At 43.7% G+C, this 21,600-nt stretch overlaps 1 protein-coding gene across 1 annotated transcript in view; it reads right to left on the bottom strand.

The window, feature by feature from the left end:
* Positions 1-21,356, bottom strand: part of PTPN6 (protein tyrosine phosphatase non-receptor type 6) — a 165,785-nt gene extending 144,429 nt beyond the window's left edge. The window contains exon 1 of the mRNA XM_082267377.1: positions 20,860-21,356. Coding sequence (XP_082123503.1) covers positions 20,860-20,867 — 8 coding nt within the window. The 5' untranslated portion in view covers positions 20,868-21,356. The remainder of the gene's footprint in view (positions 1-20,859) is intronic.
* Between the last annotated feature and the right edge of the window lie 244 nt (positions 21,357-21,600).

Consider the following 21,600-nt stretch of genomic DNA (forward strand, 5'->3'; position numbering starts at 1 on the left):
CAAAAAATACAAATCGCAGAGGTGATCAAATACCACCAAAATAAAGCTCTGTTTGTGGGGAAAAATAAGGATTTTATTTGGGTACAGCGTCGCATGACAGCGCAATTGTCAGTTTTGTATTGGGAATATTATATAGCAGAAAGTGAAAAAATATTGTTTTTTTTTTTTTTCAGAATTGTCGCTCTTTTTTTTTTGTTTATAGTGCAAAGAAAAAAAATCACACAGGTGATCAAATACCACCAAAATAAATCTCTATTTGTGGGGAAAAAAAAGGATATCAATTTTATTTGGGTACAGCGTCGCACGACCGCGCAATTGTCAGTTTTTATTGGGAATATTATATAGCAGAAAGTGAAAAATTATTGTTTTTTTTTGTTTGTTTTTTTCAGACTTGTCCCTCTTTTTTTTTTTTGTTTACAGCGCAAAGAAAAAAAATCACACAGGTGATCAAATACCACCAAAAGAAATCTCTCTTTGTGGGGGAAAAATAAGGATATCGATTTTATTTGGGGTACAGCGTCGCACGACCGCGCAATTGTCAGTTAAAATACCGCAGTGCCGAATCGCAAAAAATGGCCTGGTCATTAAGGGGGGAAAATCTTCCGGTCCAGAAGTGGTTAAAGAGATTGTAAACCCCAGAAAATAAATAAAAAAATAAATAAAAAAATTAATAAAAAATAAATAAATAAAAAATAAAAAAATAAATAAATAAATAAATAAATAAATAAATAAAAAATAAATAATAATAAATAAAAAAATAAAAAATAAATAAAAAAATAAATAAATAAAAAATAAATAAATAAATAAATAAAAGTCTGGAAGACAAAGACGTAATGTGCGCGGTGCATCGCATACTGGCTCGTTATGAAATACTTCCCTTAGAACGAAGCCCCCGCAGCGGCGCCCGCTCACCGGTGACACGGGCCGCGACATGTTACTTCCGGGGGTTCCCGTCCTCCGGCTTCTGATTGGCCGGAGCCACGATGACGTCACTCCCGCGCATGCATGCACAGGGCTCCGCAGGCCGTTCCTTCAGAGCGCATGCGCCAGTGATTTCACCTGCTGCATGCAAAGTAAATATATCTCCAAAACGGTGCAATTTACCTATAAGTAAGTCTTATCATAGGATCATCTATAGCAGGGTCTCCAAACTACGGCCCTCCAGCTGTTCAGGAACTACAATTCCCATCATGCCTAGTCATGTCTGTGAATGTCAGAGTTTTACAATGCCTCATGGGACGTGTAGTTCCGCAACAGCTGGAGGGCCGTAGTTTGGAGATCCCCGATCTATAGCATTGTTTTGGAACTACATTTCCCATGATGCTCCTGCACTCTGCAGCATAGCTGAGCATCATGGGAAATGTAGTTTCTAAAACATCTGGGGGTGCCAAGGTTCCCCATCACTGTCCTCTAGGAATAAATTACAGAGGAAGCTTTACTTCCTCTTTCACATTTCATCCAGACCTGCTACTTCAATAGAAACGAAACAGGTTTTATTATAATATAAAAAATATAAGGAATAACCGCGCTAGGTAAAAAAGAAGAAAAAAGGAGCAGCAGCTTCAAGTGTGACAACACCAAAACTGTAAATAAATAATAACAAGCTGCGCTAAAACAATAATGCGTGCTATGATCACACGTGTGTATATAAAGTCCCAATAGTCTCCTGATACAAGTGTATTCCTCAATGTACAATGATCTTCAACTAATATAGGACCTTCTCTGGTAATTCAATCAGCTTACCAGATATTGGTGAATAATAAGCCGATTTCAAAGGTTTACTCCCAATAACACCGGAATGACTCTCTCGTTAAAGGTGATCCGCTGTGTTCCCAATATCTTGGATCATAGGACCTCAACCAGTGTTGAATCATACATGTGGAAAAAGAAAAAGGGTCCCATAGCGTAATACTGCTACAAATATGTATACATAAAAGGGAGCCCAAAGGTGCAAGTGTATATATTACATCACACCCAAAAACTGTGAAAGGACCAAAAGGAATAATGCAGAAAAGTACACCGAATAGCCCACCACCAAGTGTACCAACTGCTTACCAGATATATATGATAATAGGCGAAATATAACGTAAGGTGAGTTCAATGTTGATAACAACCACCAATCGTACGAACTGCTTACCAGAATTAGATTAGCCACTTGCCGACCGCTCACATGGAGCGTATTGCGGCAAAGTGGTTCGTTATCGTCCAGCGATGTACACCTACGTTGCTGGACTCCTCCCCTTGTGGCAACATTTCTTTTCCCATCTTTTCCCATTTTTGTTTTTCATCTGCTGGGAGTAATTTTCTAGCAAGCTGCAAGTCTTATTTTATTCTGGTATTCTACGATGAAAAGTATTTTTAAGTAAGATTGCATCCCCTATTCCTCCAGATACATACTCAACATAGACGCAATACATAGACGACATTCTTGATTGTTACTATCTAATCTAATTTTGTTGTGCGCTGACCTTTGTTTATTAGGTATAAATAGAACCTTTTTATTGCTCGTTTGTCATTATGTGTATTGATGTCAAGGTTTTTAAAAAAATATTACATTTTGACGTATATAAAAACAATTGTAAATGTGTCCTTTGTACTCCATATACTTGTCCATATATAAATCGTCTCCTGACAAATCCTTATAGATCACGCTTCAGTGTTGCAGAAAGTGGGTATATGGCACCAAACAGCTAAAATTACTAATAAAATGTAAACTTTTTCCCACCAAACTCAAAATAAAGCTTATAGTTATCAGCTGCTTCTTATACGTGGTTATCAGCTTCTCAACGTTTTCAAGTATGGAGCATAAAATGTTTCACTGTCAGTCACTTTATCTGTTACTGATTGATAAGGGGCAATTGGTGTGACGCAAATAACGTCCAAAGAGTAACAATGCAATCATGTATGGAGGATGTATGGAGTATATTCTACCAAAGACTTTCTCAACCAGGGTTCTGTGGATCCCTAGGACTCCTCCAGAGGTTGCTAGGGGTCACTATGAGTAATGAGCAATTTCTGCCTCTCAGATAAGTAATAAATGACACCAATAATCTGTTTTTTTTTAGCTATCTGTAAGGGTGCATTCACAGTTGCAAATGTACCCTGTCTGCGATCAGCTGCCAGAACCCTATCAGGGTCCTGGTAGCTAATCGCAGACAGGATGCATTTACAACTGTGAATACACCCTAAGGGTGAATTCTGCCCACTGATCACAAATGGAAGAAGCATTCTTCCCAGCAACCATAAAATGAAGGTACGGTAAGATATCGTTATTGTTAACAAGGGTTCCCTGGGACCTGAAAGTTATTATAAGGGTTCCGCCATGTCAACTGGGATGCCAAAGTCTAGTGCATTAACAGATTTGTTGGCAGAATGTCACCCAACAGGTTTTCCAATGTTCTTCCTGGCGCACACTTTAGTCTTATGATCCTGCATGTTGCAGGTAAGAATTTCTAGTTTTAGTAAAGTTTTATCAAGCAGTGCTTGGCATCAATCGAAAGCAAGTTGGCCATGCCATGCTTTCAGGTCCACCAACCTTCTTCACTAGTAGTTCACACTGTCCATTTTGTAGACTAGACCTTCTAAACCAGGGTTCCATGGAAACACTGGGATTCTTTAGGAGGTTTTTCCGGGATTTCTTGAGAAATGAGGAATGGTAGATTTATCTCCTGCTTACACTGCCCACCCATGTAAGGGGTCACTTCTACATTCACCACCAATGTAAGGGGTCACATCTACACTGCCCACCCATGTAAGGGGTCACTTCTACATTCACCACCAATGTAAGGGGTCACATGTATACTGCCCACCAATGTAAGGAGTCACTTTTACACTGCCACCAATGTAAGGGATCACTTTTAAACTGCCCACCCATGTAAGGGGTCACTTCTACATTCACCACCAATGTAAGGGGTCACTTCTACACTGCCCACCCATGTAAGGGGTCACTTCTACATTCACCACCAATGTAAGGGGTCACATCTACACTGACCACCAATGTAAGGGGTCATTTCTACACTGACCACCAATGTAAGGGGTCACTTTTACACTGCCACCAATATAAGGGATCACTTCTACGCTCACCATCAATTTAACGGGTTACTTCTACACTGCCCACCAATGTAAGGTGTCATTTCTACACTGACCACCAATGTAAGGGGTCACTTTTACACTGCCCACTGTAAGGGAAACCCCAAAACTCATGGGTTTCAGTAACATTTTGACTGTTGAAGCCAGATTGAAAATTATATTTATTTAGACAAACATGTAGATAAAAAGACATGTTTGGAGAGCAAGTCCATCACATTACATTCTGAAGTATGAAATCACTTGCTCTCCAAACATGTATTTTTATCTACATGTTTGTCTAAATCAGGGGTGGGGAACCTATGGCCGGGGGGGCCATATGCGGCCCTCAAAGTAATTTGGTCCGGCCCCCTCGTGCAGCTGAGTCTGTGTCTCTCAGCTGATCTGTCAGAATGGAGCCGATGCTTCCTGTATAGTTTCGACTCCATTCTGACAGTCTAAGTGAGTCACAGGCGGAGTGATATCAAATGCACTCCGCCTGTGACCAATACAGGAAACACCGCCTCTTCCTCCAGCGCGGCACCGCTGCTAACCAGCATTTCGCGCCAGCAGCACACACAGCAGTACCAGCCAGAGCCAGCAGTACTCACAGCAGTACCAGCCAGCTGTACCCACCAGCAGTACCAGCCAGCTATACCCACGAGCAGTACCCACCAGCTGTACCCGCCAGCAGTTCTTTTCAAAACTTACCACCACAAAGAGTCGACTGCGCTACAGACTAACCGACGCAAACCTGGAAAACCAGTTGCGAGTAGCAACATCATCAATACCAGCTAACATCACACACCTCACCAAAGAGAAGCAGTTGCAGCCATCACATTAGGGGTGAGTTAATTAAATGTTTGACCAAATATAAGAGGCACATTTAAGTTGATAATTTTGTACGGCCCCCAAATGATTGTATTTTTACCCAAATGGCCCTTGGCAGAAAAAAGGTTCCCCACCCCTGGTCTAAATAAATATAATTTTCAATCTGGCTTCAACAGTCAAAATGTTACTGAAACCCGTGAGTTTTGGGGTTTTCCTTAAAAATGGTCCTTCGTTAGCCTGAAAGAGACACTCTGTGGACATCGCTAAAGAAACAGAACAGGATAACACAAGCTGGGAATTCACTTCTTCAGTAAAGGTAAGCCAACTTTCTGCTTACTGCGATTTCCCCTTGTGTTGTGCTATTTCTGTAAGTCGATGTAATGGAGAAGTACCCTTCAAAGAACATTGGCTGTTGAAATTAATTTTTTTAAATTTCTTTTTACTTTTCATACTATCTATTACTTATTACTGTCCTTTGCATGAGTGTGTCCTGCTGAATGATTTGCCCTATTTCGGGAGCAATGTGTGGTTAGGTAGGATTTCTGCAGTTCCTTGCGATCGGGAGACGGACCAGGTCAGGAATCGGGTCTTCGGACTCAAGGTATCATTCATAAGGTGTGATGGATAAGGTACTATGTGTGGTGGGGCCCTGGTTTATTGCCGAGGGTGATGGGCTTGAAACCTTAGTACCTTATCTTCTGCGTGATTCTTCATAAAATCACACAGGAGAACTGTCTTCTTCTATTTCACAACAGTGCCTATAAACTTAAGTGGAAGACTTTTTAGGGAAGCATAACTATCAGGTTATATACTCTCTCTCTCACAGATTCTAAAATGTATCCTATTATAATGCACCATTTGTTGGAATATGTTATGCTGTGTGTCCTGCATATGAGTGGTTGATTGCTGAAAAAGGAGTGCTTTTTACATTCTTGAACTATTTTAATCTTACATAGTAGTTGAGGTTGAATAAAGAAAATAGTCCATCCAGTTCAACCTGTGTAGGTGTGTGTGGCCGTAATCATCTCTCATACCCCTGATGTTCTGATCCTTGAGATGTACATCTAAGAGTCTTTTGAAAGCCACCATACTTCCCGCAGAAACCACCTCTTGTGGTAGAGAATTCCACAATCTTGTAGCCCTAACAGTAAAAACCCCCCCCCCATTGCCTGAGGTTAAAACGCTTCTCCTCCAATCGCATTGTATGCCCTCGAGTCCTCGTGCAATCCTTTCGACTGAATAGCTTTTTTTCTATACTGAGATCACCATTGAGGTATTTATAAATTGCTATCATGTCCCCTCTCAGGTGTCTCTTCTCCAGGGAGAATAAATCAAGCGATTGCAGACGCTCCTCATAATTAAGGTCCTCCAATCCCCAAATTAGTTTAGTTGCCCTTCTCTGGACTCTCTCCAGCTCCAACACATCCCTCCTGAGGACTGGTGACCAGAACTGGACAGAATACTCCAGATGTGTACAAAGGAATCGGGGGGCTACACGAACCCCGCTTGTAAGGCCGAACTAAATAATACACCTCAGGAAGTGCCGCCATGGCTAACAGAGGATAGACTTAAAGCTAAACTAGAGAAACTTAACATAAATAAATCCCCGGGACCGGATGGCTTGCACCCAAGGGTTCTTAATGAGCTCAGCCAGGTGATTGCCAGACCATTATTCTTGATCTTTAAGGATAGTTTACAGACGGGTATGGTGCCAGCTGATTGGAAAAAAGCCAACGTCGTACCAATATTTAAAAAGGGGCCGAGATATATCCCAGGTAACTATAGGCCGTTCAGCCTAACATCAGTAGTCTGCAAAATTTTGGAGGGGATGATAAGGGACCACATACAAGACTTTAGTAATGAAAACGGTATTATAAGTAGTAATCAGCATGGATTCATGAAAAATCGTTCATGCCAAACCAATCTATTAACCTTCTACGATGAAGTGAGCTGCCACCTAGATAAGGGAAAGCCTGTAGATGTGGTGTATCTGGACTTTGCAAAGGCCTTTGACACCGTTCCCCACAAACGCTTACTGTACAAACTAAGGAAGGTAGGTATGGACCATAAGGTGAGTACCTGGATAGAGAACTGGCTCCAGGGGAGAGTACAGAGGGTGGTGATTAATGGGGAGTACTCGGATTGGGCGGGTGTGGAAAGTGGGGTCCCCCAGGGTTCTGTCCTGGGACCAATCCTGTTTAATTTATTCATAAATGATCTAGAGGAGGGGATATCTAGTACAATCTCAGTATTTGCAGATGATACTAAACTAGGCATGCCAATATCTTCTATGCAGGATGTGGAAACCTTGCAAGCAGACCTGATCAAAATAACGGGGTGGGCAACTACATGGCAGATGAGGTTTAATGTAGAAAAATGTAAAGTAATGCACTTGGGGGCCAGAAACCAGAAAGCAAGCTACTCACTAGGGGGGGAACCTCTGGGGGAGTCTAGGATGGAAAGGGACCTGGGGGTACTGGTAGACAACAAGCTTGGCAGTGGCATGCAATGCCAAGCCGCCGCAAGCAAAGCCAACAGAATATTGTGATGTATAAAAAAGGGGATTCACTCCAGAAATAAAGAGATTATTCTTCCACTCTACAAGACTCTGGTCCGGCCACATCTGGAGTATGCTGTCCAGTTCTGGGCACCGGTCCTCAGGAAGGATGTGCTGGAACTGGAGAAAGTCCAGAGAAGGGCAACAAAAATAATTAGGGGAATGGAGGACATCAGCTATGAGGAAAGACTACAAGCACTGAACCTTTTCTCTCTGGAGAAAAGACGATTGAGGGGGGATGTGATATCAATGTACAAATACTGTACTGGTGACCCGAGCATAAGGAACAAACTATTCAGAGAAAGGAGATACAATAAGACATGTGGCCACTCACTAAAACTAGAGGAAAGGCGGTTTAACCTTAAAGTGCGTAAGGGGTTCTTCACTGTAAGAGCGGTAAGGATGTGGAATTCTCTTCCACAAGCAGTCGTATCAGCAGGGAGCATTGATAGTTTCAAAAAACTATTGGATGGACACCTTAAAGACCACAACATACAGGGGTATACAATGTACAACATACAGGGGTATACAATGTACAACATACAGGAGTATACAATGTACAACATACAGGGGTATACAATGTACAACATACAGGGGTATACAATGTACAACATACAGGGGGTATACAATATACAACATACAGGGGGTATACAATGTACAACATACAGGGGTATACAATGTACAACATACAGGGGTATACAATGTACAACATACAGGAGTATACAATGTACAACATACAGGAGTATACAATGTACAACATACAGGGGGTATACAATGTACAACATACAGGGGTATACAATGTACAACATACAGGGGTATACAATGTACGGTTAAAAGCAAACACACACACACATCATAGGTTGAACTGGATGGACTGGTGTCTTTTTTCAGCCTCACTAACTATGTAACTATGTAACTATGTGGTCGGAGTTTTATAAAGTGGAGGGATTATAGTTTTATCTCTGGAATACATCCCTTTCTTTATGCATGCTAATATTCTGCTGGCTTTGGCAGCTGCCGCTTGACATTGCATGCTATTGCCTAGTCTATCATCTACCAAGACTCCCAGATCTTTCTCCATTTTTGATTCCCCCAAAGTTTCCCCCCCTAAAATGTATTGTGCCTCATTCATTGTGTGTGCCTGTCAGTCTGTGTGGCTGATTTATGATAGTCTGGTATAGATCCTGGGCAAGGATTGGGGCCAGATATAGAGTTCCTGCTGCTACCTAGGTCGATTGTGTCTGTGTGACTTGGGGACCTTGGTAATAGATTAATCGTTCAGGAAGTCTCATCACTGTGTGAGATGGGGAATCGTACCACCGTGTACACCTCAAATGAGGATCTGTGTGATCTCCACTGCGAACCCTTCCTGGACCGCCAAAGATTTTGATAATTTTGGAGCAGGAACAGTCCATTCCCTGAAGAAATGGAACTAAGGCACACAGGGGTTTTGTACCCCTAGAACCCCAAAGAATGTAGAAAGTACTATAGTATCCAAGTGCTTTAAAAAGAAGAAAAAGCAGGCACTAGATAAATTGATAAATCCAAGTGAATACAGTGCGAAAACATGGTGAAGAGGAGACTGAGGGGAACCAATGAGAAATTTGTATGACTACAGATGAAAAGAACCTAATAATAATAATATTGATTAAATAACTGTAGGCTCATTGTACCCTGAACTACCACCTAGATGACTTATAATGATCTAAGTAGAGGCATAGATTAGACCCGACTGCAGTGCTGTATTTTGGCCTAGGCCAACAAGGCCCAGGCCTAGGGCAGCACTTTGCAGGGGGGCAGCAAAAAAGCCACCCCCCTCCACCTGAGACTCTATTGGCCACTGGTTGCTAGAACCGCCTCTCTCATCCCCCTCTCTCTCATCCCCCCTCTCTCTCTCTCACTTCCCTCTCTCTCTCTCTCTCTCACCTCCTCTCTCTTTCTCTATCATCCTCCTCTCTCTCTCTCTCTCACCCCCCTCTCTCATCCCCCTCTATCACCCCCCTCTATCACCCCCCTCTCTGTCTCATCCCCCCTCTCTCTCATCCCCCCCACTCTCTCATCCCCCCTCTCTCTCCCCCTCTCTCTCTCGCTCTCACCCCCCCTCTCTCTCCCTCATCCCCCCTCTCTCTCATCCCTCCTCTCTCTTTCTCACCCCCCTCTCTCTCTCTCTCATCCCCCCTCTCTCTCTCTCATCCCCCCTCTCTCTCTCATCCCCCTCTCTCTTTCATCCCTCCTCTCTCTCTCCCTCCCTCCCTCCCTCCCCCACAGCTCTCTCTCTCTCTCATACCCCCCTCTCTTTCCCTCCCTCATCCTCCCCTCTCTCTCTCTCTCTCTCTCTCTCGCCCCCTCTCACCCCCCCCCCCCCATGAGATCTCAGGGGTTCATGCTGGGACTTGTAGTCCTTCAGTTTTGGATGGATTTACAAGGAGTGGGGAAAATTTACATGGGGGGGCGCCCAATTTTAGTCTTGCCTAGGGCAGCACAAAACCAAAATACACCACTGCCCGACTGTACACCAGAGAGAGGAAAGATCAGACCTACTGAACTGGAGTAGGTACAGTCCAGAAGTAGAGAAAGTGCAGCTTTATTAGAGAAATTTAATAATATTTTTTGTCTACAGGTCTTAACTAGCTACCGTAATTGTAAGAGTATGTTATGCTGGCCATACATGTTAAATTTTTTGTTGTACAATGTTCTGTTAGATTTACCACAAACAACATAATATGAGGTCAAAGCTGAACACTTTCATTTGTATCCAATTAGGCAGCCCTTTGTACTTACATAGTTGAAGGTAAATTAAAAAAAAAAAAAATTGTACAGAAAATTGTAAGAAAATTGTATCCTGTATGGGCAGCCTTGTCGTGTAAGGTGTCATTTCTACACTGACCACCAATGTAAGGGGTCCCTTCTACACTCACCATCAATGTAAGGGGTCACTTCTACACTGACCACCAATGTAAGGGGTAATTTCTACACTGACCTCCAATATAAGGGGTCACTTCTACACTGACCTCCAATGTAAGGGGTCACTTCTACACTGACCTCCAATGTAAGGGGTCACTTCTACACTGACCTTCAATGTAAGGGGTCACATCTACACTGCCGATCAATGTAAGGTCTCATTTCTAAGCTGCCTACCAATGGAAGAGGTCACTTCTACACCGCCCACCAATGTAAGGGGTCACATCTACACTGACCTCCAATGTAAGGGGTCACTTCTACACTGACCTCCAATGTAAGAGGTCCCTTCTACACAGCCCACCAATGTAAGGGGTCACTTCTACACTGACCACCAATGTAAGGGAACACTTCTTTACTGACCTCCAATGTAAGGGGTCACTTCTACACTCACCATCAATGTAAGGGGTCACTTCTACATTGACCTCCAATGTAAGGGGTCACATCTACACTGGCCTCCAATGTAGGGGGTCACATCTACACTGACCACCAATGTAAGGGGTCACTTCTACACTGACCACCAATGTAAGGGATCACTTCTACACTGACCTCCAATGTAAGGGGTCACATCTACACTGCCGATCAATGTAAGGTCTCACTTCTAAGCTGTCTACCAATGTAAGGGGTCACATCTACACCGACCACCAATGTAAGGGGTCACATCTACACTGACCTCCAATGTAAGGGGTCACTTCTACACAGACCTCCAATATAAGAGGTCCCATCTACACCACCCACCAATGTAAGGGGTCACTTCTACACTGACCTCCAATGTAAGGGGTCACTTCTACACTGACCTCCAATGTAAGGGGTCACTTCTACACTGACCTCCAATGTAAGGGGTCACTTCTACACTCACCATCAATGTAAGGGGTCACATCTACACTGCCGATCAATGTAAGGTCTCATTTCTATGCTGCCTACCAATGGAAGAGGTCACTTCTACACCGCCCACCAATGTAAGGGGTCACTTCTACACTGACCACCAATGTAAGGGAACACTTCTTTACTGACCTCCAATGTAAGGGGTCACTTCTACACTCACCATCAATGTAAGGGGTCACTTCTACACTGACCTCCAATGTAAGGGGTCACATCTACACCGACCACCAATGTAAGGGGTCACTTCTACACTGACCACCAATGTAAGGGGTCACTTCTACACTGACCACCAATGTAAGGGATCACTTCTACACTGACCTCCAATGTAAGGGATCACTTCTACACTGACCTCCAATGTAAGGGGTCACATCTACACTGCCGATCAATGTAAGGTCTCACTTCTAAGCTGTCTACCAATGTAAGGGGTCACATCTACACCGACCACCAATGTAAGGGGTCACTTCTACACTGACCACCAATGTAAGGGGTCACTTCTACACTGACCACCAATGTAAGGGGTCACTTCTACACTGACCACCAATGTAAGGGATCACTTCTACACTGACCACCAATGTAAGGGATCACTTCTACACTGACCTCCAATGTAAGGGGTCACATCTACACTGCCGATCAATGTAAGGTCTCACTTCTAAGCTGTCTACCAATGTAAGGGGTCACATCTACACCGACCACCAATGTAAGGGGTGACGTCTACACCGACCATCAATAAAAGGGGTGACTGCAATGATCACCAATGTAAGGGGTCACATCTGCACTGACCACCAATGTAAGGGATCACTTCTACACTGACCTCCAATGTAAGGGGTCACATCTACACTGCCGATCAATGTAAGGTCTCACTTCTAAGCTGTCTACCAATGTAAGGGGTCACTTCTACACTGACCACCAATATAAGGGGTGACGTCTACACTGACCATCAATAAAAGGGGTGACTGCAATGATCACCAATGTAAGGGGTAATTTCTACCTTACCTTGACCACCAATGTTTGGGGTCATTTTTACAATGACCACCAATGCAGGAATCACTTCTACACTCACCATCAATGTAAGGGGTCAGTTCTTCACTGATCATCAGGGAAAGTGGTCACTTCTACAATGACCATCAATGTAAGGGGTGACTTCAATGACCATCAATGTAAGGGGTCACTTCTGCACCAACCATCATTTAAGAGGTTACTTCTACACTGACCACCAATATAAAGGGTCACTTCTATACTGACCATTAGTGTAAGGGGTAGTTTCTACCAATGTAGAGGGTCACTACAATTTTCACTGGCTATGTTTCTTTTCCGACCATTATAATAATTAATTTTATTTCATGATTATAAGTGAACCCCATTCATTATTCTTTTATATAAAAGTCTCTACAACTTCCCGATCATGCTAACGCGCCACGAGATGAAGGTCTAATAATTTTAGAATGGGGTCCTTGAAACCTGAAAACTATTTTAACTGCTCCTCCAAGGTAAGAGGGTTGTGAATGGCTGCTACAGATGTATATGAATGCTGACTCCAGCTATTCACCAAACAGATGTAGGAACGTATCTTCCTTTTTGGTTTTGCAATGTATGATCTCGTCACCAGGCATAGTAATAAAGTCCTCAGCAATGTTGCAGAAGATTACAACAAATGGAGTTTGTCACCAGCCAGGGCTCAAATGCTTCTAAACATTTTGTGAACTCATTGTAGAAGATATGTTTGTCCCTCTAATGTAGTTGTTTGAAGCACAGTTGGTGGGCAGGGTTGCCAATCGTCAGTAAATTCACGGCCAGTTTGTAAAACAAGTGATTTTTACACTTGTCTGTGAATGACCATTGACGGATTGCACCTAAATGGGGAGGGTGCAGCCGTACTGGGTGCGAGGATGGCCAAAAAGCTAGAGGGGCTTTTAAACTAGGGAATGGGGTGGGGGGTACAGATGTAGAATTAGCCAGTGGAAAGCAAGTTGCAGAGGGCAGAAATGGGGGCATTAGCGGTAGGGTGTACGGAGCTCCTATACCCAGGATGGGTATGGGGAAAAATCAGGAGGGCAACCTAAAAACATCAAATGAGGATATATGTAGCCGCTCAAAATTAAGAGGTTTGTATACCAATGCCAGAAGCCTGGCCAACAAGATGGGAGAGCTGGAGCTGCTGTTGTTGGAGGAGGACTTAGATTTTGTGGGGATAACTGAGACTTGGTTTGACAGCTCTCATGACTGGATGGCGACCATTCAGGGGTATTCCCTTTATCGCAGAGATAGAGAGGGTAAAAAAGGAGGAGGGGTATGTCTGTATATTAAGAACAGCATACAGGTAAATATGAGGGATGATATTAATAATGGAGCTAAGGACGAGGCAGAATCCCTATGGGTAGAGCTTCAAAGGGAAGGCACAGTGGGGAAGGTAATATTGGGCGTATGCTATAGGCCCCCCAACCTGAGGGAGGAGGGGGAGGCGGACCTCATGTTACAGATAGGATTGGCAGCAAGAATGGGAAATATCATTATAATGGGGGACTTTAATTATCCAGATATAGACTGGGCAGATGGAACCGCGCATTCGGCCAAGGCTAGGCAGTTCCTAAATATCTTGCAGGACAATTTCATGGGTCAGATGGTGAATGCACCGACAAGAAACAATGCGGTACTTGACCTACTGATTACCAACAATACAGACCTGCTCACGGATATAGAAATACGGGAGAACTTAGGAAACAGTGACCATAGGTCAATAAGTTTCAGTATTAATAATAGGAAGCAGAGGGGTAATTTAAGGACGCTGAATTTCAAAAGAGCCAATTTCCCAAAACTGCGCTCGCTGCTAGAAAATATCAATTGGGATAGAACCCTGGGAACAAAGAACACGGAGGAAAAATGGGAGTGCTTCAAGAGCATACTTAACAAGGGGATTGACCAGTGCATTCCAAAGGGAAATAAATTTGAAAGAGCAAAATTAAACCCTGGGTGGCTAAACTCCAACATAAAAATGCATATTAGTGCTAAAGGAAAGGCTTTAAAAAAATACAAGGCTGAGGGGTCATTGGCAGCATTTAAGCATTACAAAGAGTGTAATAAGAAATGTAAAGATGAAATCAGGGCGGCTAAAATAGAACACGAGAGACATATAGCGGAGGAGAGTAAAAAGAACCCCAAGAAGTTCTTTAAGTATATAAACAGTAAGAAAGCGAGGCCAGAACACATTGGCCCCATAAAAGATGACAAAGGAAATATGGCCACTGAGGACAGGGAAAAGGAGGAAGTGTTAAATAATTTCTTCTCTTCAGTCTTCACAAAAGAATCGGGGGGCTACACGAACCCAGCTTGTAAGGCCAATCTAAACAACACACCTCAGGAAGTGCCGCCATGGATAACAGAGGATAGACTTAGAACTAAACTTGAGAAACTTAACATAAATAAATCACCGGGACCGGATGGCTTGCACCCGAGGGTTCTTAAAGAGCTCAGCCAGGCGATTGCCAGACCATTATTCTTGATCTTTAAGGATAGTTTACAGACGGGTATGGTGCCAGCTGATTGGAAAAAGGCCAACGTAGTACCAATATTTAAAAAGGGGCCGAGGTGTATCCCGGGTAACTATAGACCTGTCAGCCTAACATCTGTAGTCTGCAAGATTTTGGAGGGGGTGTTAAGGGACCACATACAAGACTTTAGTAATGAAAACAATATAATTAGTAGTAATCAGCATGGATTTATGAAAAATCGTTCTTGCCAAACCAATCTATTAACCTTCTACGATGAAGTGAGCTCCCATCTAGATAAAGGTAAGCCTGTGGATGTGGTGTATCTGGACTTTGCAAAGGCCTTTGACACCGTTCCCCACAAACACTTACTGTACAAACTAAGGAAGGTAGGTATGGACCATAAGGTGAGTACCTGGATAGAGAACTGGCTCCAGGGGAGAGTCCAGAGGGTGGTGATTAATGGGGAGTACTCGGATTGGGCGGGGGTGGAAAGTGGGGTCCCCCAGGGTTCTGTCCTGGGGCCAATCCTGTTTAATTTATTCATAAATGATCTAGAGGAGGGGATATCCAGCACAATCTCAGTATTTGCAGATGATACTAAACTAAGCATGCCAATATCTTCTATACAGGATGTGGAAACCTTACAAGAGGACCTAAACAAAATAACGGGGTGGGAAACTACATGGCAGATGAGGTTTAATGTTGATAAATGTAAAGTAATGTACTTGGGGGCCAGAAACCAGAAAGCAAGCTACTCACTAGGGGGGGAACCTCTGGGGGAGTCTAGGATGGAAAAAGACTTGGGGGTACTGGTAGACAACAGGCTTGGGAGTGGCATGCAATGCCAAGCAGCTGCAAGCAAAGCCAACAGAATATTGGGATGTATAAAAAAGGGGATTCACTCCAGAAATAAAGAGATTATTCTCCCGCTCTACAAGACTCTGGTCCGGCCACATCTGGAGTATGCTGTCCAGTTCTGGGCACCGGTCCTCAGGAAGGATGTGCTGGAATTGGAAAGAGTCCAGAGAAGGGCAACAAAAATAATTAGGGGAATGGAGGACATCAGTTATGAGGAAAGACTACAAGCACTGAACCTATTCTCTCTGGAGAAAAGACGATTGAGGGGGGATATGATATCAATGTACAAATACTGTACTGGTGACCCGAGCATAAGGAACAAACTATTCAGAGAAAGGAAATACAATAAGACACGTGGCCACTCACTAAAACTAGAGGAAAGGCGGTTTAACCTTAAAGTACGTAAGGGGTTCTTCACTGTAAGGGCGGTAAGGATGTGGAATTCTCTTCCACAAGCAGTCGTATCAGCAGGGAGCATTGATAGTTTCAAAAAACTATTAGATGGACACCTTAAAGACCACAACATACAGGGGTATACAATGTACAACATACAGGGGTATACAATGTACAACATACAGGGGTATACAATGTACAACGTATAGGAGGTATACAATGTACAACATACAGGGGTATACAATGTACAACATACAGGGATATACAATGTACAACATACAGGGGGTATACAATGTACAACATACAGGAGGTATACAATGTACAACATACAGGGATATACAATGTACAACATACAGGAGGTATACAATGTACAACATACAGGGGGTATACAATGTACAACATACAGGGGTATACAATGTACGGTTAAAAGCAAACACACACACATCATAGGTTGAACTGGATGGACTGATGTCTTTTTTCAACCTCACTAACTATGTAACCATGTAACTATGTAACCATTACAGACAGACAATCACTGACAGATAAAAAAATTACAGATTACACTCTGTGAGTTTACTGATGGTTGGCAACCCTGTTGGTGGGTCAAAATCCACCTGAAGACACTCCATCGCCTTTTCCTGAACATACTAAGCATTAAATTGTCTTTTAGACCTTTGTATCTGAGATATAAAAGTCCCATAAAAAACATTTAATTTCTCCCTAATCCCTAACAGTTATAATCTTTTGTATCACTTGACTCTCCCTTTGAAGGTTCTAATGAGCGGGGCCCTCTGATTCCTCCTGTATTGTAACTCTACTATCTCCTTGCATTTTGTAAAGGGCTGGGTTAACTATTGGCACAATAAAAATTCAGTATAAATATAATATAATATAATATAAAACAATATACTATAATATAATATACTATAATATAATATAATATAATATAATATAAAACAATATACTATAATATAATATAATATAATATACTATAATATAATATAATATATTATAATATAATATAATATAATATAATATAATATAATATAATATGATATAATATAACATAATATAATATACTGTAATATAATATGATATGATATAACATAATATAATATATTGTAATATAATATAATATGATATGATATTGTATACTATAACATAAGATTATATAACATATTATAATATGATACCATATAATATAATATAATATAACAAAAAAATCCTTTTTTAGATTGATATGGTTGCAACCAATCTATGTTTTGTTTGTTTTTTCTTTTTTTTTTTTTTTTTTTTTTTTTACCAACAATTAAACCAGAATTCCACTGGAGGTCATTAGAGATTCAGTGGGAGATTGCGAATGAAAAAAAAAAAAAAACAGAAATATAAACGCAAGAAAACAATATACTATAATAAAATATAATATAATATAATATAAAACAATATACTATAATATAATATAATATTATATAATATAATATAATATAATATGATATAATATAACATAATATAATATAATATAACAAAAAAATCATTTTTTAGATTTATATGGTTGCAACCAATCTGTCTTTTGTTTGTTTTTTTCTTTTTTTTTTTTAGTTTTTTTTACCAACACTTTAAACCAGAATTCCACTGGAGGTCATTAGAGATTCAATGGGAGATTGCAAATGAAAAAAAAAAAAAAACAATAAAGTTTTTCAAACTTTATCACTACTTACACTGCCAACATGCATCAGAAAAAAATTGGCTAACTCTGTATTACGAATTACTTTTCGTCTTTATGTAGAGCTGTGAATATTTTTTTCAATAAACAGTTATTTGACATAAAAAAAAAAAAGGCTAAACGGTTAACAAAAAAGCCAGATCCAACCAAAAAAAGAATTGTCTGCTCAAAAAAACCCATTGACAAATATTATTGGATTATTATAGCTATTATTCATACTAATGTACTGCTAGCTGTAGGTGTAATCATTTTTATGTTGGGGTTCCCTGAGACCTGATAATGATTTTAAGGGTTCCTCTATGGTAGAAATGTTGGGAAAGGTTCAGCGACTGGTAAGGTAAGCCTGGAGACCACCCCTCCCGCCAATAAAAGGTTCAGCGACTGGTAAGGTAAGCCTGGGAACCACCCCTCCCGCCACTGAAAGGTTCAGCGACTGGTAAGGTAAGCCTGGAGACCACCCCTCCCACCAATAAAAGGTTCAGCGACTGGTAAGGTAAGCCTGGGAACCACCCCTCCCGCCACTGAAAGGTTCAACAACTGGTAAGCCTGGAAACCACCCCTCCCGCCAATAAAAGGTTCAGCGACTGGTAAGGTAAGCCTGGAAACCACCCCTCCCGCCAATAAAAGGTTCAGCGACTGGTAAGGTAAGCCTGGGAACCACCCCTCCCGCCACTGAAAGGTTCAACAACTGGTAAGGTAAGCCTAGAAACCACCCCTCCCGCCGCTGGACAGTTCAGCGACTGGTAAGGTAAGCCTGGGAACCACCCCTCCCGCCGCTGGACAGTTCAGCGACTGGTAAGGTAAGCCTGGGAACCACCCCTCCCGCCACTGGACAGTTCAGCGACTGGTAAGGTAAGCCTGGGAACCACCCCTCCCGCCGCTGGACAGTTCAGCGACTGGTAAGGTAAGCCTGGGAACCACCCCTCCCGCCACTGAAAGGTTCAGCGACTGGTAAGGTAAGCCTGGGAACCACCCCTCCCGCCAATAAAAGGTTCAGCGACTGGTAAGGTAAGCCTGGGAACCACCCCTCCCACCACTGAAAGGTTCAACAACTGGTAAGCCTGGAAACCACCCCTCCCGCCAATAAAAGGTTCAGCGACTGGTAAGGTAAGCCTGGGAACCACCCCTCCCGCCACTGAAAGGTTCAACAACTGGTAAGGTAAGCCTAGAAACCACCCCTCCCGCCGCTGGACAGTTCAGCGACTGGTAAGGTAAGCCTGGGAACCACCCCTCCCGCCGCTGGACAGTTCAGCAACTGGTAAGGTAAGCCTGGGAACCACCCCTCCCGCCGCTGGACAGTTCAGCGACTGGTAAGGTAAGCCTGGGAACCACCCCTCCCGCCACTGGACAGTTCAGCGACTGGTAAGGTAAGCCTGGGAACCACCCCTCCCGCCACTGAAAGGTTCAGCGACTGGTAAGGTAAGCCTGGGAACCACCCCTCCCGCCAATAAAAGGTTCAGCGACTGGTAAGGTAAGCCTGGGAACCACCCCTCCCACCACTGAAAGGTTCAACAACTGGTAAGCCTGGAAACCACCCCTCCCGCCAATAAAAGGTTCAGCGACTGGTAAGGTAAGCCTGGGAACCACCCCTCCCGCCACTGAAAGGTTCAACAACTGGTAAGCCTGGAAACCACCCCTCCCGCCAATAAAAGGTTCAGCGACTGGTAAGGTAAGCCTGGGAACCACCCCTCCGGCCACTGAAAGGTTCAACAACTGGTAAGGTAAGCCTAGAAACCACCCCTCCCGCCACTGAAAGGTTCACCGACTGGTAAGGTAAGCCTAGAAACCACCCCTCCCGCCAATAAAAGGTTCAGCGACTGGTAAGGTAAGCCTGGGAACCACCCCTCCCACCGCTGGACAGTTCAGCGACTGGTAAGGTAAGCCTGGGAACCACCCCTCCCGCTGCTGGACAGTTCAGCGACTGGTAAGGTAAGCCTGGGAACCACCCCTCCCGCCGCTGGACAGTTCAGCGACTGGTAAGGTAAGCCTGAGAACCACCCCTCCCGCCGCTGGACAGTTCAGCGACTGGTAAGGTAAGCCTGGGAACCACCCCTCCCGCTGCTGGACAGTTCAGCGACTGGTAAGGTAAGCCTGGGAACCACCCCTCCCGCCGCTGGACAGTTCAGCGACTGGTAAGGTAAGCCTGAGAACCACCCCTCCCGCCGCTGGACAGTTCAGTGACTGGTAAGGTAAGCCTGGGAACCACCCCTCCCGCCGCTGGACAGTTCAGCAACTGGTAAGGTAAGCCTGGGAACCACCCCTCCCGCCGCTGGACAGTTCAGCGACTGGTAAGGTAAGCCTGAGAACCACCCCTTCCGCCGCTGGACAGTTCAGCGACTGGTAAGGTAAGCCTGGGAACCACCCCTCCCGCCACTGGAAAGTTCAGCGACTGGTAAGGTAAGCCTGGGAACCACCCCTCCCGCCGCTGGACAGTTCAGCGACTGGTAAGGTAAGCCTGGGAACCACCCCTCCCGTCGCTGGACAGTTCAGCGACTGGTAAGGTAAGCCTGAGAACCACCCCTCCCGCCACTGATCCCGCTGCAAATCCACTATGGGGACCACTTTTATCTGAAAGTCTGGCGCTTGAGGGAAAATAAAATGCCGGGGTCATGCATCTAGCTGCTGCCATAACCTCGGTATTTAACGTCAAACAAAGGACGTATTTTCCCAGCTAGTCGGTCAGCAAGTGTTTAAGCAGGGTGATGAAAAGTCCCCCTTACAGCCCGACATCTTCATGTGGATTTGCACCCACCAACTGTCCTATATCTACCTTAGAGGGGCAACTATATCTTCTATGAGTGATAACTGCAGAATCTTTGAATCAGAAATACTCTTGGGGTTCCCATATCTATACTGCTGGTTGAGAACCTTTGAAGTAGCCGGGGATGAATACGGCAGAGTGGGGTGATTTACTAAAACTGGAGAATGCAAAATCTGGTGCAGATGTCCATGGCAGCCAATCAGCATGTTCAGTTAAGTTTTGACAAAAAAAAAAAAAACCTGGAAGCTGATTGGTTTCTATGCACAGCCACACCGGATTTTGCACTCTCCAGTTTTAGTAACTCAACCCACATTGACTACATTCCCAACTTTCGGTTTTTCCTCACCTGACCATCCTTGACGCTCTTCTTTCCTGTCCACCCGGGGCGAAGCGTCAATGTCACACGGACAACGAACTCTTCTGTCTTCTTCCTCTTTCTGTGTTTTTTCTGGTCTCACTCAAGCCAAAAATTTCCCAGGAGATCCTCAGTCCCGGGGCCGGGTGCTAACCTGGAGAGCTTTGCCCGTTTTTCCGCTGTCAATGACCTAACCTGTTGAAGGACCTTTCCGACGTTCTCATGTCACCAGAACGGTCTCATGGTGAGGACTGTTGCAGCTTTTCTCTCTCTCTCTGTCTTTAAACAGGAAGCCTCTGCTTTCACAGCTTCCACTTCTCTTTTTTCGCCTGTTCACCTCAGACACATTGTGTAATCACTCAGCAGCTTAAACAGCTGCACGAAGCACAACAAGCACCACAGTGTCAACCAGAAAAGCACGCTAGAGGCCGGCCGGGAGGGTGCAAAGGTGCACAGAGAGGTTCTAGAGAGAGTGCAAGGTGCAAGAGGAGAAAAACGACCAGGAAATACAAGGGAGAGAGAGACGGGATGGTATCTGGTATCCCAGGTAGAAGGCAATATAACACAGAGGTAGCTAAGGTATGAAATCCTTCTCCGCCCAACTGCGGTGTAGAAGGGGAGGAGGAGAGGACGCCAGGAGCAGAGAGAGGCTCGCCAGGAACATTTAGCAGGACAACAATTGGACTGGAAGAGACGGAAGAGGAAAAAAAAAGGTCACTGCTAAAACCTTTG

The sequence above is a fragment of the Pelophylax lessonae genome, assembly GCF_965119305.1.
Source record: "Pelophylax lessonae genome assembly, chromosome: 9".
NCBI classification, from domain to species: domain Eukaryota; kingdom Metazoa; phylum Chordata; class Amphibia; order Anura; family Ranidae; genus Pelophylax; species Pelophylax lessonae.